Source organism: Oryctolagus cuniculus, chromosome 7, assembly GCF_051225735.1.
Source record: "Oryctolagus cuniculus isolate XC-2025 breed Fujian yellow rabbit chromosome 7, ASM5122573v1, whole genome shotgun sequence".
NCBI classification, from domain to species: domain Eukaryota; kingdom Metazoa; phylum Chordata; class Mammalia; order Lagomorpha; family Leporidae; genus Oryctolagus; species Oryctolagus cuniculus.
Genome location: NC_142873.1, coordinates 130192531 through 130212517, shown reverse-complemented (window position 1 = coordinate 130212517; position 19987 = coordinate 130192531). Strand labels below are relative to the sequence as shown.

Here is a 19987-nt window from a genome sequence, read left to right as displayed (position 1 = left end):
CGCTGTGCCTGGTGGAGCCACAGGCTGTACACCTGGCCGTGGTCCCCCAAGACCATGGCCCCTGGTGACGTCGTGGCTGTCGGAGCCTGTCCTCCCACGCTGAGCACACACCTGCCGTGGCGCTTGTCAGAGTGTGTCCTTAGGTGTAGCAGCCATATGTGTGCTGGCGGATGGGGCCAGGGCTCCTCCCACAGCCCCCAGCCACTCACGGCCCCTTCCTGCTCTCAGCCCCTCCCCAGGTCCCCAGCCGCTCCAAGGGACCAGGAAAGGTTAACAGGCCCTCTCCTCTCGCCTCCTTGTTGTTTTGTTTTCTGTTTTTTCTCCGCAGGTTCCAGTGCCCCCAGTTGCCCGAATATCTCAAGTTAGTTTTCAAAGTTCCCTAGTTGGGGATACTTTGGCTTCCATGTCTGTTTCCACGCCTCTGCGGCTCCTGCCCCTCCCCTCCCCCATCCCTTCAGCCCACCTCTCCCCTTTCCTCCCCTTTCTCGACTCTGTCCGCTGTCCCCCACCTCTGTCCTCTCTGCCCTCCTCTGCCTCCAGTTCTGTTTCTTCCCCGCCCCCTCCTCTCCAGCCTCCTGTCTCAGTCGGACACCTTTCTGGGTGCCCTGTCTCCAGCCCCCCCACACTCTGCCATTGTCTCTGTACTTCGTGCCCACTCCATCCACAGCGTCACCGAGTCTGCCGTGGCAAACGGCGCCAGTGAGGGGCAGGAGGGCTGTCTGAGGCAGCTGTCGGCCCGAGAGGGAGGAAGCCGCTCGGCCCTCTCGCGCAGACCCGCCAGGCAGGACCCTGGTGCCCCCACTCCGCGTGCTCACGGCGCACATACACCCCACCCCCACCCCCAGCCACCATCCCCGTCGCCGCATGTGCCGCCGTTTCCATGCCACCAGTGCCAAGTGCTCCATGGTCACACGTGTTCACATGTGCACATACACGCATCGGGGCTGTCTCCGCCACCCCACTCAAGCCTCAGCTCACTCTGCCTGTGTGTGCCTGCCCCCCCCAGGTATGCGAGACCACCCACCCATTCCCATCACTGACCTGGCCGACAACATCGAACGCCTCAAAGCCAACGACGGCCTCAAGTTCTCCCAAGAGTATGAGGTGAGCCATCCCCACGTCTTGCTGTGTGCCTGGCTCAAGCCTCTTCTTGTCCAGGGCTCCAGGCTTTCCCGCAGCAGAGAGAGGAGGCTCAGCCCATCCAGAAAGTGGACTCCTAGGGGCCGGGCCTGGCCTGGGCCTTGTCCACTACCAGTCACCTCAGGTGGGGCTTTGGAAGGCTGAGTACCTGTTTGGTCTGGACGCTCAGACACGTGCCCAGATGCACACAGAGGCACGCACACACAGGGTCACAGGCACGGAGCAGTCATAACAGCCGCCCTCGCTGGCCTCTGCTAAGACTTGCTGCAGACCCACCCCAGGCTGGGCACTCGGCGTCCTCGTCTCTCTGAGTGTCCTCCCAGTCTGAGGATCCGGGTATTGTTAGATGGGAAAGTGGAGGCTCAGAGCGGGGGTGACTCGCCCAGGGTCAGCGGCTGGGGAGGAGGAGAGCAGGATTCCTAGCCAGGCCTGCCTGACACCCTGTGCCTTGCACATGTGTGCGATGACGTGTGTAGAGTGGCACAGCTCACAGATGGAGAGCAGGAGCCTCGAGGCCGGCTGCCCAGGATGCACAAATCCTTCTGCTTGGAGCTTCCCACATGTTGACCTCACTGTGACCTTGACTCCTGCCTGCCAGGCTCCAGGGGTTTCCTTCCCAACACAGTTGGTGGCCAGGGATGACTCAGTGTCCCCAGGCCACCCAGCTGGGCAGGGGCTTTGTTAGGGAAGGCAGAGAGAAGGGCGTGCTGGAGGCACTTCCTGCCCTCCGCAGCCCTGTTTCCCAGCACCTGCCGCGGGCCTCAGTGCTTCACTGTGGACTGGGGAGCTGAAGGGCTGGCTGAGTGGAATGTGAGCTTCTCCCCTTCCAGTCCCATGCCCACCTCAGCTGTACAAAGGGGTGCAAAGATAGCCCTTCCAAGGCCTGCGGGCTAGGCAGATGCCAGGGCCCTGGGCCAGGTTTCCCAAGGGGAAATTGAGCTTGGCCAGCAAACGAATGAGCACATCTGCTGCCGAGGGACTGTACAGCCCCTACCTTAGAGCACCTGCTTGAGCCCTGCCTTGCAGAAGGCCGGGCTGCAGGCTGACGAAGCTCATGTGCTGGGCTCCCTGCCTTCAGTTCCTTCTCCAGCCGGGAAAGGCCTTCTCTGGTCTTCGGCTCATCCCGCTCCGTGCCGCGTCCCACACCAGCCCTTCCTTCCGACGAGGCCCTGCCTCATTGTCTGGGCTCCCTGCGGTCCTCCTTCCAACTTCTGCTCGCTCCTCTCCTCGGGTCAGAGCTTTTCCTATGAAACCCTCTTCCTCCAGGAAGCCGCCTTTGCCTCCAGAAGCTGCCACAGCCTCTCCCTTGTCCGAGATCCCGTGGCTGTTCCCAGCCATTGCCCACATGTGAGCATTCACCATGTTCCAGTCCCTGTGTGGGACCTGGGGCGATGGTGACAGGGGCCCCAAGTGCCCCAGGGGCCAGTCAGTTTGCCCATGTGACTGTCACCGTGCCCCACTATTAAATAGCCAATGTCCATAGAGGAGTCAGGCGGCACCGAGACAGCCTGAGGGTCGGTGCGTGCTGGGGGGGACTCATGGAAGCAGTGTTGCTGTCCTGGGCAGAGTAACAGGGCTGGGAGGAATCGCCAAGAACCGGATCACAGCCATCTGGGAGACAAGGCAGCATGGGAGAGTCTCGTGTGAGACCTGGGTGAGGGAACGATGCAGGAGGGCCTTGGCCGTATCATTATTGCCATTTAAGGACTGCCGTGGGACACGAAGGCTGTGAAGCAGGAAACTGAGGCTCATGTGTGCATTTTCAAAGGACTCTGCTGTAGGACAGAGGAGGTCAGAGCAGGGCACGAGAGAAGAGGCGGGGGTGTGTAGCCTGGCTGAGGGCGGTGGCAGCAGCTGGAGAGAGCCGACCCAGAGCAGGGCACAGCTCAGCATGACCGGTGGGAGAGGGTGCTGAGGGCTTTCGAGATTGGCTCGCAGGTTCTAGGCTGGGCTTCTGGGTGAATGAGCGACAGTGCTTTGAGCCGAGCCCGAGGTGGAGGAGCAGCAGAAGGCGGGAGGGGAAGACAATGAATGTGGCTTTGGAAAGACTGAGGGTGAGGGGCTGCAAGGCCTCCAGGTGGCCATGCCCGGGAGGCCGCCTGATACCTGGACAGAGCCTGCAGTCCAGCAGGATCACAGGCAGCTCCAGCATGCACACGGAAGAACCCTGGCAGCGACCCACCAGGCCCAGGGAAGCAGGAAGCGTGAGAAGAGGGCAGAGAAGCAGCCAGAGAGCTGGCAGGGCCCCCTCAAGAGCTCCTGGTACTTCTGGGGTTGGGGGCCTGCCCTTGCCCTGTCTGCCCTCACCCTGCTCCTCTGGTCCAGGGTGCCACAATCAGGCACCCCCAGCATGTCACCTTGCTGGTAGGTGGCGTGGCAGCTCCCAGGCTGCGGCGGCACTGTGAGATAGGCATTGGCTGTGGCCTGTGGGGTGTGAGCACCACCCCATTAGACCGGGTACCCCAGGGAAGCGGTCAGGCCCAGCGCTTCCCTCACTCCATCTGCTTCCTGTGTTCCCTGCAGTCCATTGACCCTGGACAGCAGTTCACGTGGGAGAATTCCAACCTGGAGGTGAACAAGCCCAAGAACCGCTACGCAAACGTCATCGCCTACGACCACTCCCGAGTCATCCTCACATCCATCGATGGTGAGCCAGAGGCGAAGCCCCGTCCCCACCCCCAGCCAGCTGGGATGATTGCTCATCCTGCAGGAAGACCCAAGGGTACCTTGAGGCATGGTGGGCCGGGCTGGGGTCGTGCCCTCCCACGTGCCTCCCATCCGCAGGCGTCCCGGGCAGCGACTACATCAACGCCAACTACATCGATGGCTACCGGAAGCAGAACGCCTACATCGCCACGCAGGGCCCCCTGCCCGAGACGACGGGCGACTTCTGGCGGATGGTGTGGGAGCAGCGCACGGCCACTGTGGTCATGATGACACGGCTGGAGGAGAAGTCCCGGGTGAGGCTGAGGGGCCATTTCTGTCCCCGCGGAAAGGCATTCCCTGGGGAGGGAGGGAACGTGCTGCTGTTGTTTTCCCGGAGCGTTTCCATCCGAGCTCCTGGACTGCAGCGTGTTGCCGGCGCTGGGGGGCTGCCGGGCTGTCAGCCTGTGTCACCGAATGCCGCTGTTTCCTGGCAGTGTCCGTGTGTCCCTGGCAGCTGGCTTGTTCCCGAGGTGTTTGCCTGCTCCCGGGACGCTGGAGTGTTCCCGGCGCGTTCATAAGCTCCTAAGTTCATCAGCGGGAAGAGCAGCAGTTAGCTGCTCGTGCGCTGTGGAGCGTTGACTGGAACGTAAAATTTACAGAGCTTGAAAACAGCACATAAACGGGATGGGTAAATTTGGCAGAAAGTGCCTGGTACGATCTGGTCTTGAATAAATAATTTTCAATTACGGCCCTCGTTCCATCAGCTAAGGCAGGGGCAGTGGCTTGGTGGGATGAGGCAGGGGAAGGGGTGTGAGCGGCCAGGGCTGGGGAGCCCTGCACCCTGTGTCGCCTGTCTCGGCCTTTGGGCAGCCCCTCAACATCCCTGTCCCCCTGCAGGTAAAGTGTGACCAGTACTGGCCGGTGCGAGGCACCGAGACCTACGGCCTTATTCAGGTGACCCTGCTGGACACGGTGGAGCTGGCCACGTACACCGTGCGCACCTTCGCTCTCCACAAGGTATGGCTTTGCCCCGGGCCTTGTCCCCCATCCATGGGGGCCGGGCGGTGGCGGGGGTGTGTGGTGCAATGGCCCAGCCGTGCCAGGGGATGGTGCTGCAAGCGCCGTGGGGCCGCCTGGGTGGCTTCCGAGCCCCGTGAGAGAGCCGCGACTCTGGCCCCAGCAGCAGGTCGACCTGCCCCGCCTAGTCAGCTCGTCCGTCTCCCCACCCTTCTCCCCAGAGTGGCTCCAGTGAGAAACGGGAACTGCGTCAGTTCCAGTTCATGGCCTGGCCAGACCACGGGGTTCCCGAGTACCCAACCCCCATCCTGGCCTTCCTGCGCCGGGTCAAGGCCTGCAACCCACTCGATGCAGGGCCCATGGTGGTGCACTGCAGGTGAGAGGGGGCAACACCCCCCCACACGGGTGGTGGGTCGGGAGGTAGGCGGGCCTCGGCCCACACTGAGCCCATGTTCTACAGCGCGGGCGTGGGCCGCACGGGCTGCTTCATCGTCATCGATGCCATGCTGGAGCGGATGAAGCACGAAAAGACGGTCGACATCTACGGCCACGTGACGTGCATGCGCTCCCAGAGGAACTACATGGTGCAGACAGAGGACCAGTACGTGTTCATCCACGAGGCGCTGCTGGAGGCCGCCACGTGTGGACACACGGAGGTGCCCGCCCGCAACCTCTACGCCCACATCCAGAAGCTGGGCCAAGTGCCTCCTGGGGAGAGTGTGACTGCCATGGAGCTCGAGTTCAAGGTGGGGCTCGGGTGGACCTGCTTGGCTCCGGGGGGCCTGGACTGGGCCATGGGGCTGACCCCCCCAACACACACACACACAGGAAGACAGGCCTGACCTCCCCCTCCCTCACAGTTGCTGGCCAGCTCCAAGGCCCACACGTCTCGCTTCATCAGCGCCAACCTGCCCTGCAACAAGTTCAAGAACCGCCTGGTCAACATCATGCCCTACGAGTTGACCCGCGTGTGTCTGCAGCCCATCCGGGGCGTGGAGGGCTCGGATTACATCAATGCCAGCTTCCTGGACGGCTACAGGTCAGCCCGCTTGTCACCGCTCACACACACCCACACACGCCCACGCGCACACTCTTACATGCAGCCTCTGAGTACCTCGGCCTGCTCCCGGCTGCCTGGGGGACAACAGAGCAGAGGCAGCCCAGACTCCAGAGAGGGCCGGGTAGAGCAGCGAGGACGTCCCGGAGGAGGGGTGATCGGAGCAGGGCCCCCAGGAGCCTAGGCAGTCTCAGGAGAGACTGGGGACGGCAGCATCTCCGGCATGTTCAGTCTCATGTCCGCCCCAGGCAGCAGAAGGCCTACATAGCTACACAGGGGCCTCTGGCGGAGAGCACCGAGGACTTCTGGCGCATGCTGTGGGAGCACAATTCTACCATCATCGTCATGCTGACCAAGCTGCGGGAGATGGGCAGGGTAAGCCCACCCCCTCCCCGCCCCCTGGGGCCCCTCGCATCCCCGGGGGGGGGGGGGACACCTGCCACCTCGGGAGAGCTATCTCTCATCTTCCTGGCTCCCTTCACTCCCCAGCCTCCCATCAGCACGGCCTCAGGCCCCCCTCATCACTGCCCGAGGCTTCCTGTCCCAGAGTCACCCCAAGACTGGTGCTCCCTTCCCGCCCTGACTGTGGGGGACCTGGCCTCTGTCCACAGGAGAAATGCCACCAGTACTGGCCAGCAGAGCGCTCTGCCCGCTACCAGTACTTTGTTGTTGACCCGATGGCCGAGTACAACATGCCCCAGTATATCCTGCGTGAGTTCAAGGTCACGGACGCCCGGGTGAGTGTGCCTGGGTGTGTCCCTAACCCACCCCGTCTGAGCAGCCCCTGGCACTGGCTGCAGGAGCCTGAGGTGGGGGTATGGGTATTGAGGTGTGAACATGTCTGCTAGTGTGGGTTCCCGTGTGACAACCTCACTGGTACACCCATGTCATTGCACTGCCCTGGCCTGGCCCACAGAGGCTGACCCTGTGCCCACCCTCCCCTCCCAGGATGGGCAGTCAAGGACGATCCGGCAGTTCCAGTTCACAGACTGGCCAGAGCAGGGTGTGCCCAAGACTGGCGAGGGCTTCATTGACTTCATCGGGCAGGTGCACAAAACTAAGGAGCAGTTCGGGCAGGACGGACCCATCACAGTGCACTGCAGGTGGGCTGTCCCCCCCGGACGGCTGGGACAGGCAAAGGCGTGGGGGGATCAGGACTGTGACGCAACTGTGTCTGTGCAGTGCCGGCGTGGGCCGCACCGGGGTGTTCATCACTCTGAGCATCGTCTTGGAGCGCATGCGCTATGAGGGCGTGGTCGACATGTTCCAGACCGTGAAGACCCTGCGCACGCAGCGTCCTGCCATGGTGCAGACGGAGGTACGCAGACCAGCAGGTGTCCTCTGGCGCTTCCAGTATTGAGCGGGATGCTCAGGGCAGAGGCACGTGGGACCCTGCGCCCCAGCTCTGTGCTGTGCTGTGCTGGTTCCTAGCCAGGGTTGGTCTTGGCAGTCCCCATGGGGTGCACGGTCTCAGCACAGATAAACATGATTGGGATGGCAGGGAGCCTGGGAGAGGAGCCTCCAGAAACCTCCTGTAGGCTCCCCTGGACACTGCCTGGGGGCAGCTGGCTGCGTCCAGCAGAGCCTGACTCCCTGGCCCGCTGGCTGCAGCCTGAGCGACCTTGGCAATGTGATGGGGGATCCCTTGGCACTGCCACACTGAGCAGCCGCCCTGTCTTGGCAGGACCAGTACCAGCTGTGCTACCGTGCTGCCCTGGAGTACCTCGGCAGCTTCGACCACTATGCAACGTAACTACTGCTCCCCTCTCCTCCGCCGCCCCCGCCTGGGGGCTCCGGAGGGGACCCAGCTCCTCTGAGCCATACCGACCATGGTCCAGCCCTCCTGCACGGATGCTGTCGCAGGCAGAGCACAGCCCACTGGGATCACAGAGTTTCAGGAGCACCACCCCCCCACCGGCGAGTGGGCGGACCGGCGGGCAGGGCCCCTCTCTGTCCACCAGGCCCACCTGGAACCCGCTTCAAGCTCTCTGTTCGCTGCCGCGTCTCTCATGCTTCTTCTCATGGGTGGGGAGGGGGCAGAAGCCTCCTTTTTTATACATTAAGCGGGGTAGACTGGAGGGATGCTAGGCTCTTCCCTCTGATTTTTTTCCTTTGGCAAATTCTGAACTTACAGAATGAGCCGCCCTGGGGGTGGGGTTTCCTTTGTTTTCCTCTCTGAGTTCACCTTGGATCCTTCTTTCCTATGACTTTGACTGCTGAGGGGCAGGACGCGCCTTCCTAGGGTGGAGCCGGGACCACCAGGCTGAGCGGCCCCTGGCGAGAGGCGGCGCTGATGCCTCTGCTCCTCAGCCCCTCGATGAGACCCCGTTTCAGCCAAATGCAGGGAAACATGGTGTCTGTTTAGTTTTCGATTTGTTTTTCTGTAAGAGCCCCATTTTCAGGCCCCGCGGTTGGCGGTGGGCGAGGAGGAGGCGGGCAGCACAGGTCCCCGTCCTCGCTCCCGTGTGCGTTCCACATTCCCGGTGCAGAACCACAGACACGGCGTCAGGGAGCCTCGCAAGGTGTTCCTCATCACCATCGTGTTTGCAAAGATCTGAAGAACCAACACCACAAACATCTAAAAAAAAAAAAAAAAAAGGAAAAAAAAAAAACACAGAGAAATAGAGGCATCCCCTGGCCTCTGCTTCAGACCCCCAAGCGGGAGGCCGCTCCGAGTGCCTGGGCTCCCAGAGCGTGGCTCTGACCCCAGCATTACAGTGCGGCGCGGTGTTTGTAGGCTGCGGGATCCAGCTATGTGGCCAAGCGAATGGCACAGGTGGAGCTGTGGGCCAGGGCCAGCAGGGAAGTGGCTGGCCCTTCAGGTCCAGGCCAGTGGGCCTGGAAGCACAGTCTGTGCTCCGCAGGAGTGGAGGACTCCCCTCCCTGGTTTGCAGCTGTTTTCAAAGCCCCCAAGAATCTTGCTTTGGCTACGCCCTCATGAACCAATGTGACAAGGCTACTGGACGCTAGTAGCGGACTCAAGTCAGTCCCATGGTCTCGGCTTGCCGAGGGGCAGGGAGAGGGCCTCTTCCTCTGGGCAGTGCTATCTAGGTAGGTAAGTGGGGCGGGAAAGGGTGCATAGTGGTTTTAGCCAAGGGTCGCGATGCAGGCGTCCCCGGATCTAGCTAGGCTAAGTCAAGATCAACAATCAGGGTTGGTAATGTTGGATGAGACATTCATTTTTACCTTGTGGATGCTAGTGCTGTAGAGGTCACTGTTGTACACAGTCTGTTTTCTATTTGTTAAGAAAAACTACAGCATCATTGCATAATTCTTGATGGTAAATAAATTTGAATAATCAGATTTCTTACAAGCAGGGCCTCAGTGTCGGCTCTTTGCGGAGGGATGGGTTCTGGGGACTCCTGTCGCTGAGACTGCTGTGTCCGTGGCAGGGCGGGGTCCTGGCGTGGCCACCTGTCCTGGGAAAGGAGCACTCGCACACTCTGAGGGCCAGGCCTGATACACGGCGCACTGAGAGCACCCGTGCTGGGGAACAGACTCTGCCATGAACGGTGCTGGACCTCCCTCCCTGCTGCTGTAAGGAGCGTGGCCCTGTGGCTGTGGGTTCATGAGGACCCTTGCCATTGTTGCAGTGTGGCCATCTGGCCCGTAAGCACGCAGCCACTTCGCTCCACTGGTGGCCACGTGAGTTTGACCCAGCTGTCAAATTGTGGGACTTCTCGGGGTACTGAGGTAGAGGAGACCCAGAACAAGGCGGGAAGAGAAAGCCGTCAGGCAGCAGCCCACAGAGGAGCTGTGGCCACACTGAGGCAGCCTCTGACCCTGGCAAGGGGCTGGGGAAAGGCTCCTGGAGGAGGTGACGTGAGCCAGAGCCTGAGTATCTTGTAGGGTAGGGTAGGGGGAGGAGAAGCATTGCCTATTAATGGGACAATCTAGGCAACGGCTTGGAAGCTTAAAAATGGAGAGAGATGTGAGGAACTCTCAAGTGCAGTGCGACTGGAGGGTGGAGCCAGGTCGTGCAGCTCAGGGGCCTAGCTGGATGGGCCCGGGGAATGCAGGTGTCCCCGGCGGGTGAGGTGCCTCTGACTGCCTGGGCCCCCTCCACCACGGCACACCCCCCCCCCCCCAGCTCAGGGACTGAGAGTGACCGGGGCCTGGCACCAGGTCTCTTCTTAGTACCCGCAGCACCTGGTTAGTGCCTAGCCTGCAATGTCTGTTCCAAGAAGGGACCCCATGGCGTTAGATTGGAATCATTTGCTAAGAGAACAAGCCCTTAGATGTTTTCAGGTGAGGGAAGGATGCCAGATTCTCACGGAGCTGGGACCGGCACCTGCTGAGGACTGCTGTGGAGGCCTACCTGTGCCTCCTGACAGCAGCCCCACCCCCACTGCTACCTCCAAACGCCTCCAGAGCCACCCCTCAGCCCTTGGCACCCCAGGCACCCAGTCTTCAGATGACACCTTCCTCCCTCACCCCCACATGCCACTCATCACCAGCCCTGCCTGTCTGGCCTCCTCTCTTGCGTCTGTTGGACTGTACCTTGCCACTGTGTCCGGGCCACACTGGACCTCACTGGGACAGCTGCCGTGCCTTCTGCCTGGTCTACCTGCCCCCAGCCCTGCCCCGACCTAGCCATTCTCAACACAGGAGCCAGAGCGATCCTAAGCCGGGCACGGGCATGGCCAGGTCGCTGTCCCGAAGAGACACTGCCATGCCTCACAGTGAAACATCGCTCCATGGCTTGGCCTCTGTGACCTCACCCTCAGCCTGCCCTGCAGCCTGCCTTGCCATTTTATCTCCGCTCCAGACCTGCCCATAAGCTGTTCTGGAACATTCTCCCCCACCTCTGGCCAATGCCTCATGTTTAGGGCTCAGCTGAAAGCATTTCCTTCAGAGGCATCCCTAACTGCCTTCAGTGAGGTTAGGTGAACCTGCTAGGTAAGCAGCTTGAGTTCCTTCACGTGATCCACACGATGAGCTGTGAGGTAGGGCGGATTGTGCTCGCTTTAACTATGAGAAAGTCAGGCCTCATCCTCTCACCAAACAGTTACCTAATGTGCATTTGCTACGTGGTGGTCGCAGTTCTAGGTGCCTGGAGTGCATCAATGACCTGAGCTCTGTGCTCCAGGCATTTATACTCCTCTACCAGGAAACATCTAACACCTATGGAAACCAGTGAAGATGGTTGGTTAGGAAGTGATAAGTGCCATGGGAGGTTACATTAAGAAGGATGGCACTCACAGGGGAAGGTTGGGTTTGTTTTTCTGTTTTTTTTTTTTTTTAAACATTTATTTTGAAAGGCAGAATTAAAAAAAAAAGATGGGGAATCATACAGAGAGGTCTTCCATCTACTGGTTGACTCCCCAAATGGCCATAATGGCTGGGGTTGGGTCAAGCTGAAGCCAGGAGCCAGGAGCTTCTTCTGGGTCTCCCACGCAGATGCAGGGAGACCATCTTTCAATTGGGCCATCTTTTTTTTTTTTTTTTTTTTTTGTTGTTGACAGAGTGGACAGTGAGAGAGAGAGACAGGTGAGAAAGGTCTTCCTTTGCCGTTGGTTCACCCTCCAATGGCCGCCGCGGCCGGCGCGCTGCGGCCGGCGCACCGCGCTGATCCAATGGCAGGAGCCAGGAGCCAGGTGCTTTTCCTGGTCTCCCATGGGGTGCAGGGCCCAAGCACCTGGGCCATCCTCCACTGCACTCCCTGGCCACAGCAGAGAGCTGGCCTGGAAGAGGGGCAACCGGGACAGAATCCGGCGCCCCGACCGGGACTAGAACCTGGTGTGCCGGCGCCGCTAGGCGGAGGATTAGCCTAGTGAGCCGCGGCGCCGGCCCAATTGGGCCATCTTTTACTGCTTTTCCGGGCACATTAGCAGCAGGGTGGATTGGAAGTGGAGCAGCCAGGACTCAAACCGGCGCCCATATGGGATGCCACCATTGCAAGCTGTGGCTTAATTCACTATGCCACAGCACTAGCTCTGAATGTTTGGTTATTAATTAAGGTGGACAGAGAAGCCTTAACTGGGAAGGCAGGATTTCAGGAAAAACTTGGGTCTGGGGAAATTTTGCCTAAACATTGAGATGAGCAACCTCGCTGAGGGAGTCACTGGAGTAGGGCCCTGGACAAGGTGTTGGCCAGAATGCTCTCTCTGCCTGAGGGCAAGAGAGTTGCAAGGGGAAAAAGGACAGAAATCCAGGTGTGAGGGGCCAGGGCTGTGGTGCAAAGGGTGAAGCCACTGCCTGAGACACCAGCACCCCAGTGGACGCCAGTTTGAGTCCTGGCTGCTCCATTTTCAATCCAGCTCCCAGCCAATGCACCTGAGAAGCAGCAGACGCTGGCCCAATTCCTAGGGCTCCTGTACCTACGTAGGAGACCCAGATGAAGTTCCTGGCTCCTGGCTTCGGCCTGGCCCCTCCCTGGCTGTTGCAGCCATCTGGGGAGTGAAATAACAGATGAAAGATTTGTCTCTCCCTGTCTCTTAACTCTGCTTTCAAATAAATCTTAAAAAAAAAAAAAAAAAACCACTGCACGGTTTTGGTCTGAACAACGGCCAGGATAAAGTTCACATTTGCTGAAACAGAGAAAGCAGTACCCGAGTGAAGCAGCCTTCTCAAGGGCCCCCAGGGGAATTAGAGTTGGTGTCACTGCCATGGCTGCCTCACTCTGGGGCTGTCTCCACCTGAGTAATGCTACAGATTCAGATGTCTTAGGCAGAAAATGTTTGGAAGTAGTGTACCAAAAACCTGATGACAAGTAGAGAGGTGGGGTTTTTTTTGCATGTTTATAATTTTCTGAATTTAAATAGCTAATTTTACCTTAATTTTTAAAAACAATACTTCCTTATCAAATATCTCTTTTAAAAACTTTCACAGGGGCAATGCTGTGGCATAGCTGGTAAAGCCACCATCTGCAGTGCCGGCATCCCATATGGGTGCCGATTTGGGTCCCTGCACTCCTGTGGGAGACCTGAAAGAAGCTTCTGGCTTCTGGCTTTGGACCTGCCCAGCTCCGACCATTGCAGCCATTTGGGGAATAAACCAGCGGATGGAAGATGAAAGATATCTCTCTCTTCCTGTCTCTTTCTATCTCTCTCTCTCTCTCTGCCTCTCTGTAACTCTGCCTTTCAAATAACTAAAAAATCTTTTAAAAATTATTTTAATTTTATTTGAAAGGCAGAGAGACAGATTTTCCATTTGCCAGTTCACCTATCAAATAGCCACATCAGCCAGGCCTGGGCCAGGCAGAAGCCAGGAGCGCAGACACTCCAATATGGCTTAACTACAATACCAAATGCCTGCCCCATATTTCCTTTTTAAAATTTTTTTTTAAGATTTATTTATTTTATTTGAAAGGGAGAGTTAGAGAGGGAGACCAGTATCTTCGATCTGCTAGTTCACTTCCCAAATGGCTGCAACAGCTGGGACTGGATCAGACTGAAGCCAGGAGCCAGGAGCTTCTTCCAGATCTTCTATGTGGGTGCAGGGGCCCAAGGACTTGAGCCACCCTCTGCTGCTTTTCCAGGCACATTAACAGGGAAGTGGAGTGGAAGTGGAGCAACTGGGATTCAAACCGACATCCATATGGGATGCTGGCTTCACAGGTGGTGGCTTTACCTGCTGTGCCACATCAATCCCCCATTTCCTTATTTTTAAAAATAAGAAAACCCTTCTGAACTTGTCCTGTCCCCCAACTCCCTGGAAGGAGTCACTGTTACCAATTTAGTCGAGATCTTTCTGAGCATCTTCTATGATATGAACATACAGACATGTATGTGAATTGTATTTTTTTCCAGAATGATACTGCTCATATCTTTCTGAAAATTGCTGTTTCCTTTAAATACACTGTGGACTTCTTTCTACTTCGGGAGCTCACTTATTAAACAGCTTCGTACTATTCTGTTATGGGTGTACTCTAATTTTTAAGTGGTTATCAGTGCAGTTTTCTGATTAAAGAGGAAATAGATGCACATAATAAAATAGATGAGAGCATTTCCCACCATCTTGAGGGGTACGAATAAAAGATAGGTTTTTCTTCCCTCCCCCACCAACTCCACTTTCATTCCCTGGGATTTCGGGTTCTTGCAGTGGTGAGAACAATGCACCTTTATCAGGTGGTGTCTGTTGACTCTGGCGGGGTTGAGTCGCTTTCTGAGGCCCTCCTCTCCACCTCCAGACTGGGTACAGTGCATTATTATAGTTCATCTTCCCTTCGTGTCTTTGAACACTGTGTTTAAACATCTATTTCTGGGTGGGTCTTATGCAGTATCTATTGATCACCTCGATGAAGAATGAGAAAATCACTTTCCAATGACGCCTTTTCCTTATCTCCCATTGTCCAGGCTTCCAATGCTTCTGGTCTACTAATAAAGTCTTTCATTCTAAAACTTGAAAACTGATAAACGGCATTTTAATTGTGTGCTTATGAAAAATCGTTCAAGCATCAGTTGCAAACAAGTCCTCCTGTTTTTGCCATTTGCGCTTGGCTGTGGGATCTCACTCGCTGCCGCCACTGCTGCTGCAACACGTCGGTCCTTCCTGGGTCCCTTCCCACGGTGGTCAGCCCCTCCCTCCACGCAGATTTTCACATTGGGTTTTAAACTCTCTCATTCTTGGGTGTATGCAAATATGTTTTACTCGCACAATCAGTTCCAACTTTGCCTGACCTGGTTTGTTTTTTCATTTGAAAGAGAGGGAGTTGCCATTTACTGGTTTACTCTTTAAGCACCTGCAGCAAACAGGGCTGGGCCAGAGCCGGGAACTCCATCCAGGTCTCCCACATGGATGGCACAGACCCGAGCACTTGAGTCATCACCTCCGCCTCCCAGTGTGTGTGTCAGCAGGAAGCTGGGGATCAAACCCAGTACTCGTATGTGGGATGAGAGTGTCGGAGGAGCTGGTTTCTTAACCATGAGGCCAAACGCCTGCCCCCGAGCTGCTTTTTGCTGAAGAATTTTCCTTCAGAAGTTTTAGGGACGTTGTCCACAGCCCTGCAGTAGCCAATGGTTGAAGAAGGAGGGTTGTATGGCTGCGAATTACCCTGATCCTGGCACATGGCCCACTTTGGTTTTGTATTTGTAGCTTTGGAGCCTGTTTGCAGGTGAGCAGTGCAGCTTAGTGGTTAAGACAACCAAGTCCCATGTTGGAGTCCCTGGACTCAGTCCCCAGCTCCAGCTCCTGATTCCAGCTTCCTGCTAATTGACCTCGAGAGGCAGCAGTGAGGGCCCCCGTCCTTGGATTCGTGCCGCATGCGTGGGGAGACCTGGATTTCGGATCCTCATCGCCTCGCTTCCACCCCAGCTGCGACCGCGATGGGCACTGGGGAAGTGACCCAGTGGATGGGAGCTCTGTCTCTCTGCCTCTCAGTCAAGTAAATAAAATTGAGAAAAAAACAGAAGACAGCTGTTCAGGCCTCGCCTGGGAAGTGGGACCTTTGTGGTGTCGGGGCTGTGGCTTTCTCAGCTCTGATTTTCACCATCAGTCTGGTTCCATCTGCTCATTCTGGGAGCCATCGGCTGCTGCCTCCCAGGCTTGCTACGGGATGCAGGCGTTCCCAACTGGGGCTTTAACATGCTGCACCACCGCGCCAACCCCTCATGGAATGCTGGCGGCTTTATTACCTGACACAGCTGGTTCCCTAACATTATTTTTTTATTCTTTCAAGATTATTTAGTGCTTTTCTCCCGGATTTCTTCTGTTTGAACACTGAATTTTTTTTAATCCCCGTTTCTCAGTTCTGATTTCAGATTTTTATCGTACCTCAATAAAGTTGACAGTAACATATTTGATGAATATTTGTGTTAACATGAAAGAGAAAGCTGGTTGGAGCCTAAATGAAGTTTATATTTTGTCATCAAAAGTAAGCTGTGGGGCTGACACTGTGGTATAGAAGGTTAAGCCTCTTCCTGCAGTATCGGCATCCCATATGGGCACCGGTTTGAGTCCCAGCTGCTCCTCTTTCAGTCCAGCTCCCTGCTAATGCACCTGGGCAAGCAGTGGAAGATGGCTCAAGTGCTTGGGGCCCTGTCACCCATGTGGGAGACCTGGAGGAAGCTCCTGGCTCCTGGCTTTGGCCTGGCTCAGCCATGGCCATTTCGGCCATATGAGGAGTAAACTAGGGGATGGAGGATCTCTCTCTCTCTCCAGCTCACTCTCTCTCTCTCTCTCTCTCTTTATCTGTAATGCTACCTTTCAAATAAATAAGTAAATCTTAAAAAAAAAAAAAAAAAAGCTGGCACTGTAGCATAGCAGGTAAAGCTGCCACCTGCAGTGCTGGCGTCCTATATGGGTGCCAGTTCGAGTCCCAGCTGCTCCTCTTCCAATCCAGCTCTCTGCTATGGCCTGGGAAAGCAGTAGAATATGGCTCCAGGCTCCTGGCTTTGGATTGGCCCAGCTCTGGCTGTTGTGGCCATTTGGGGAGTGAACCAATGGATAGACTTCTTTCTCTCTCTCCCTCCCTCCCTCTGTAACTGCCTTTCAAATAAATAATTAAATCTTAAAAAAAAAAAAAAAAAAGGTAAACTGTGCTGGAGTGGCATGTGGCACAGCGGGATAAGCCACTCCTTGTAACACTGGCAATCCATGTGACCGCGGGTTCAAGTCCCGCCTGCTCTGCTTCTCATCCAGCTTCCTGCCAATGCACCTGGGAAGGCAGCAGATGATGGCCCAGGTGCTTGGGCCCCTGCCAACTCCAGGGGGAGATTTGGATGACTCCTGGCTTCCTCCTGGCCTAACCATGACTGTTGTGGACATTTGGGGTGTGAACCAGTAGGTGAAAGATCTCTGCCTCTCTCACTGTCTCGCCTCTCTCTGTCACTGCCTTTCAAATAAATAAATAAATTGACCCTGCAGAGAGGGAGGAAACACTGTCTGATGTCTGTGACCATCCCAGTTTCTGGAGCAGAGCTCTGATGGGATGCAAGGGTACTGGTGATTTCTCAGTGGTCCTCCAGTGACAACGGGCTGGCACCTTGGACACTTGTCCCTTGCCCTGTACAAATTATTGAGGTTTCTGAAGCACATTTGTAACAACCACAGTAACTGTGACAAGGTTTCGTAACAAGTGGTTAAATCTGTAATATATTAAATGTCTTTCCAATCAGTAAGAACAAAAGTAAACACTGTCATAGAAAATGGGCATGGACACAAATAGGCAATGTCCAAAGACAATATACAAATTCCAGTAAAAACAGGAAAGATAATCAGTCTCACTAGTAATCAAAGAAATGCAAATCAAGACAAGAATGAGCTACTATTTTTTGACTATCAAATTGGCAAAAATTACACGTCAATATGGCATGGGGAACTGAGCTCACATATGTTGCTAGTGGGACTAGAAACTGGTTCTACCTTTTTGGAAGAAAAATTTGCAGTTGTCTATCAGAAGACTTAAAATATGCTTTACTTCTGACCCAGCAATCCACATTTAGGAATTTATATTAAGGAAACAATCAGACAAATAGTTTCAGAGTCTGCAGACAAATCTCACTGCCACATGGCTGGTGGGACTGAAGCGTCAGAGCCAAGCCAAGCTGGATGTGGCCACCCACGTACAGAGTCCGCGCTCTCACTGTGAATCCAGGGGCCAGTGGCAGCTGTGGCCCTGCGGAGCTTCTCAAACATTTTATTTTGGGGGCAGGTGTTGTATCACAGAAGGTTAAGCTACCACTCGCAATGCCTGCATCCCATATCAAAGTGTCACTTCAAGTCCTGGATGCTTTGATTCTGATCCAGTTTCCTGCTAATGTACCTAGGAAAGCAGCAGATGATGGCCCCAGTGCTTTGGCCCCTGCCACACACATGGGAGACCCAGATGGAGCTCTTGGTTTCTGGCCATGTCCTGGCCCAACCTTGGTTGTTGTAGCCATTTGGAGAATGAACCAGATGATGGAAGATCTCTCTCTCTCTATCTCCATGTCTGTCTCCCTCTCTGTGTCACTCTTTCAAATAAATAAATATTTTAAGTAAATTTATTTTTAGGGGCCGCCTCTGCGGCGTAGCAGGTAAAGCCACCATCTGCAGTACTGGCATCCCATATGGGCTTCGATTCGAGTCCTGGCTGCTCTGCTTCCAATCCAGCTCCCTGCTAATGGCCTGCAAAAGCAGTAGAAGATGGACCAAGTCCTTAGGCCCCTGAACCCACGAGGGAGACCTGGAGGAGGCTTCTGGCTCCTGGCTTCGGATCAGCTCAGCTCCAGCAGTTGTGGCCATTTGGAGAGTGAACCAGTGGGTGGAAGACACCCCCCCCCATCTGCCTCTGCCTCTTTGTAATTCTGCCTTTCATAAATAAATCTTTAAAAATGTATTTTTATTTAAAAAATGTATTCACTTTTATTTGAATAGCAGTCAAATGGAGAGAGATCTTCGATTCGCTTGTTTCCCTCACCAAATGCCCACAACAACCAGGGCTGGGCCAGGCTGAAGCCAGGAACTAGGAACTCCATCCATGTCTCCCTGCGTGGCAGGGAAGGATCAAACTACCAGAGCCGTCATCTGCTGTCTCGCAGGGTGTACATTAGCAGGAAGCTGGACCCACTGTGGAGCAGCTGCGTCTTGAGCCTGGCTCATGGGAGCTTTACTTTTTTTTTTTTTAAGATTTTTATTTGTTTATTTAAGAGGTAGAGTTACAGACAGAGAAGGAGAGACAGAAAGAAAGGTCTTCCATCTGCTGGTTCACTCCCAGTTGGCCACAACAGCTGAAACCAGGCTGATCAGAAGCCAAGAGCCTCTTCTGGGTCTCCCATGTGAGTGCAGGGGCCCAGGCACTTGGGCTATTTACGATGCTTTCCCAGGCCATCAGCAGAGAGCTGGATCAAAAGAGGATCAGGCCAGCACCGCGGGTCACTAGGCTAATCCTCTGCCTTGCAGCGCCGGCACACCAGGTTCTAGTCCCGGTCGGGGTGCCGGATTCTGTCCCAGTTGCCCCTCTTCCAGGCCAGCTCTCTGCTGTGGCCAGGGAGTGCAGTGGAGGATGGCCCAAGTGCTTGGGCCCTGCACCCGCATGGGAGACCAGGAGAAGCACCTGGCTCCTGCCATCGGATCAGCGTGATGCGCCGGCCGCAGCGTGCCAGCCACGGCGGCCATTGGAGGGTGAACCAACGGCAAAGGAAGACCTTTCTCTCTGTCTCTCTCTCTCACTGTCCACTCTGCCTGTCAAAAAAAAATTAATTAATAAATAAATAAATAAAATAAAAAGAGGATCAGCCAGGACAAAAACAGGTACCCACAAGAGATGCCCACCGCAAGTGGAGGCCCAGCCTGCGATGACACAGCACCAGACCCCCTGGGCAGCTTTTAAGAAATGCAAATAATGAAGCCCCACCCCAACCTGCTAAATCAGAAATTATATTTTGAGAATATTATATTTTGGCATATATATGAGCATCAGAATCAGAGAGGCCGGGCCCAGGATGGTCACCAGAATGCCGGCAGCGGCTGGGTGTGTTGATGTTCCCTATATACTGTGAATGCATCTTCACGTTGCTCTTCGTCTGACACGTCCTCTTGTTCACGATCATGTGTCAGAGGTGAGATGCACACCGTGCTGTGGTTGCCGGAGAGGCTCTTCCCGGCTGCCCTCCTCCCGGGCCGGTCCTCTGGGTGAGCAGCCTGTCCCTCCCACATCCTTGACCACCGGCACATCCAGCTGCCTTATTGGTCCAGTAACCACAGCACTGTGCTGAAATGATTCTTCTTGCTTCTTCAGTTGTTCAAATACTAAAATAAGGCAAAAACAGCAAGAAAATTACCCAGGCGGTGCTGAAGATATGAAATGCAAATTAGCATTGTAACTATGGTTTGGTTCCTGTCTCTGCTGGACTGTGAACGTCTTGAGCACAATGACTGCGTAGCAACTTGGCCCGTTTGCTGCGTGGCCCACGGAGGGCAGCTTGCCCTGGTCCTCACGAGCATCACGGCTAGGCCTGCCCGGCCCCCAGGCTTTGGCTCTCTGTTCCCAGCTCCTCACAGGCTCTGCCTTTTGTTCCCACCCCCAGCACACACTCTCACCAGCTCAAGGGCCTCCCCCTACACACATCTCCTCCCGCCACCTCAGCCAAGAAGGACCTGCATCCTTCACACCACGCTGCCCCCTGTGAGGAGCTGCTCCTCCCTAGTCTCCCGCATCCACGGTCCAAATGGCTTGAATGGAGATCTGCAAAGCAGTAGGTTTAA

The 19987-nt window shown here is 55.8% G+C and overlaps 1 protein-coding gene across 16 annotated transcripts in view; it reads left to right on the top strand.

The window, feature by feature from the left end:
* Window positions 1-9173, top strand: part of PTPRF (protein tyrosine phosphatase receptor type F) — an 84737-nt gene extending 75564 nt beyond the window's left edge. For 9 of the 16 annotated variants that reach the window (XM_051856577.3, XM_051856590.3, XM_051856580.3 and 6 more), the window contains 13 exons: window positions 329-361; window positions 1007-1104; window positions 3664-3787; window positions 3925-4100; window positions 4684-4803; window positions 5025-5179; window positions 5264-5549; window positions 5664-5842; window positions 6109-6235; window positions 6472-6597; window positions 6809-6963; window positions 7043-7178; window positions 7545-9173. In XM_051856577.3, coding sequence (XP_051712537.1) covers window positions 329-361; window positions 1007-1104; window positions 3664-3787; window positions 3925-4100; window positions 4684-4803; window positions 5025-5179; window positions 5264-5549; window positions 5664-5842; window positions 6109-6235; window positions 6472-6597; window positions 6809-6963; window positions 7043-7178; window positions 7545-7613 — 1784 coding nt within the window. In that variant the 3' untranslated portion in view covers window positions 7614-9173. The remainder of the gene's footprint in view (window positions 1-328; window positions 362-1006; window positions 1105-3663; window positions 3788-3924; window positions 4101-4683; window positions 4804-5024; window positions 5180-5263; window positions 5550-5663; window positions 5843-6108; window positions 6236-6471; window positions 6598-6808; window positions 6964-7042; window positions 7179-7544) is intronic. The other 7 variants (XM_051856591.3, XM_089300820.1, XM_051856582.3 and 4 more) reach the window with 1 other exon arrangement.
* The last annotated feature ends 10814 nt before the right edge of the window (window positions 9174-19987 follow it).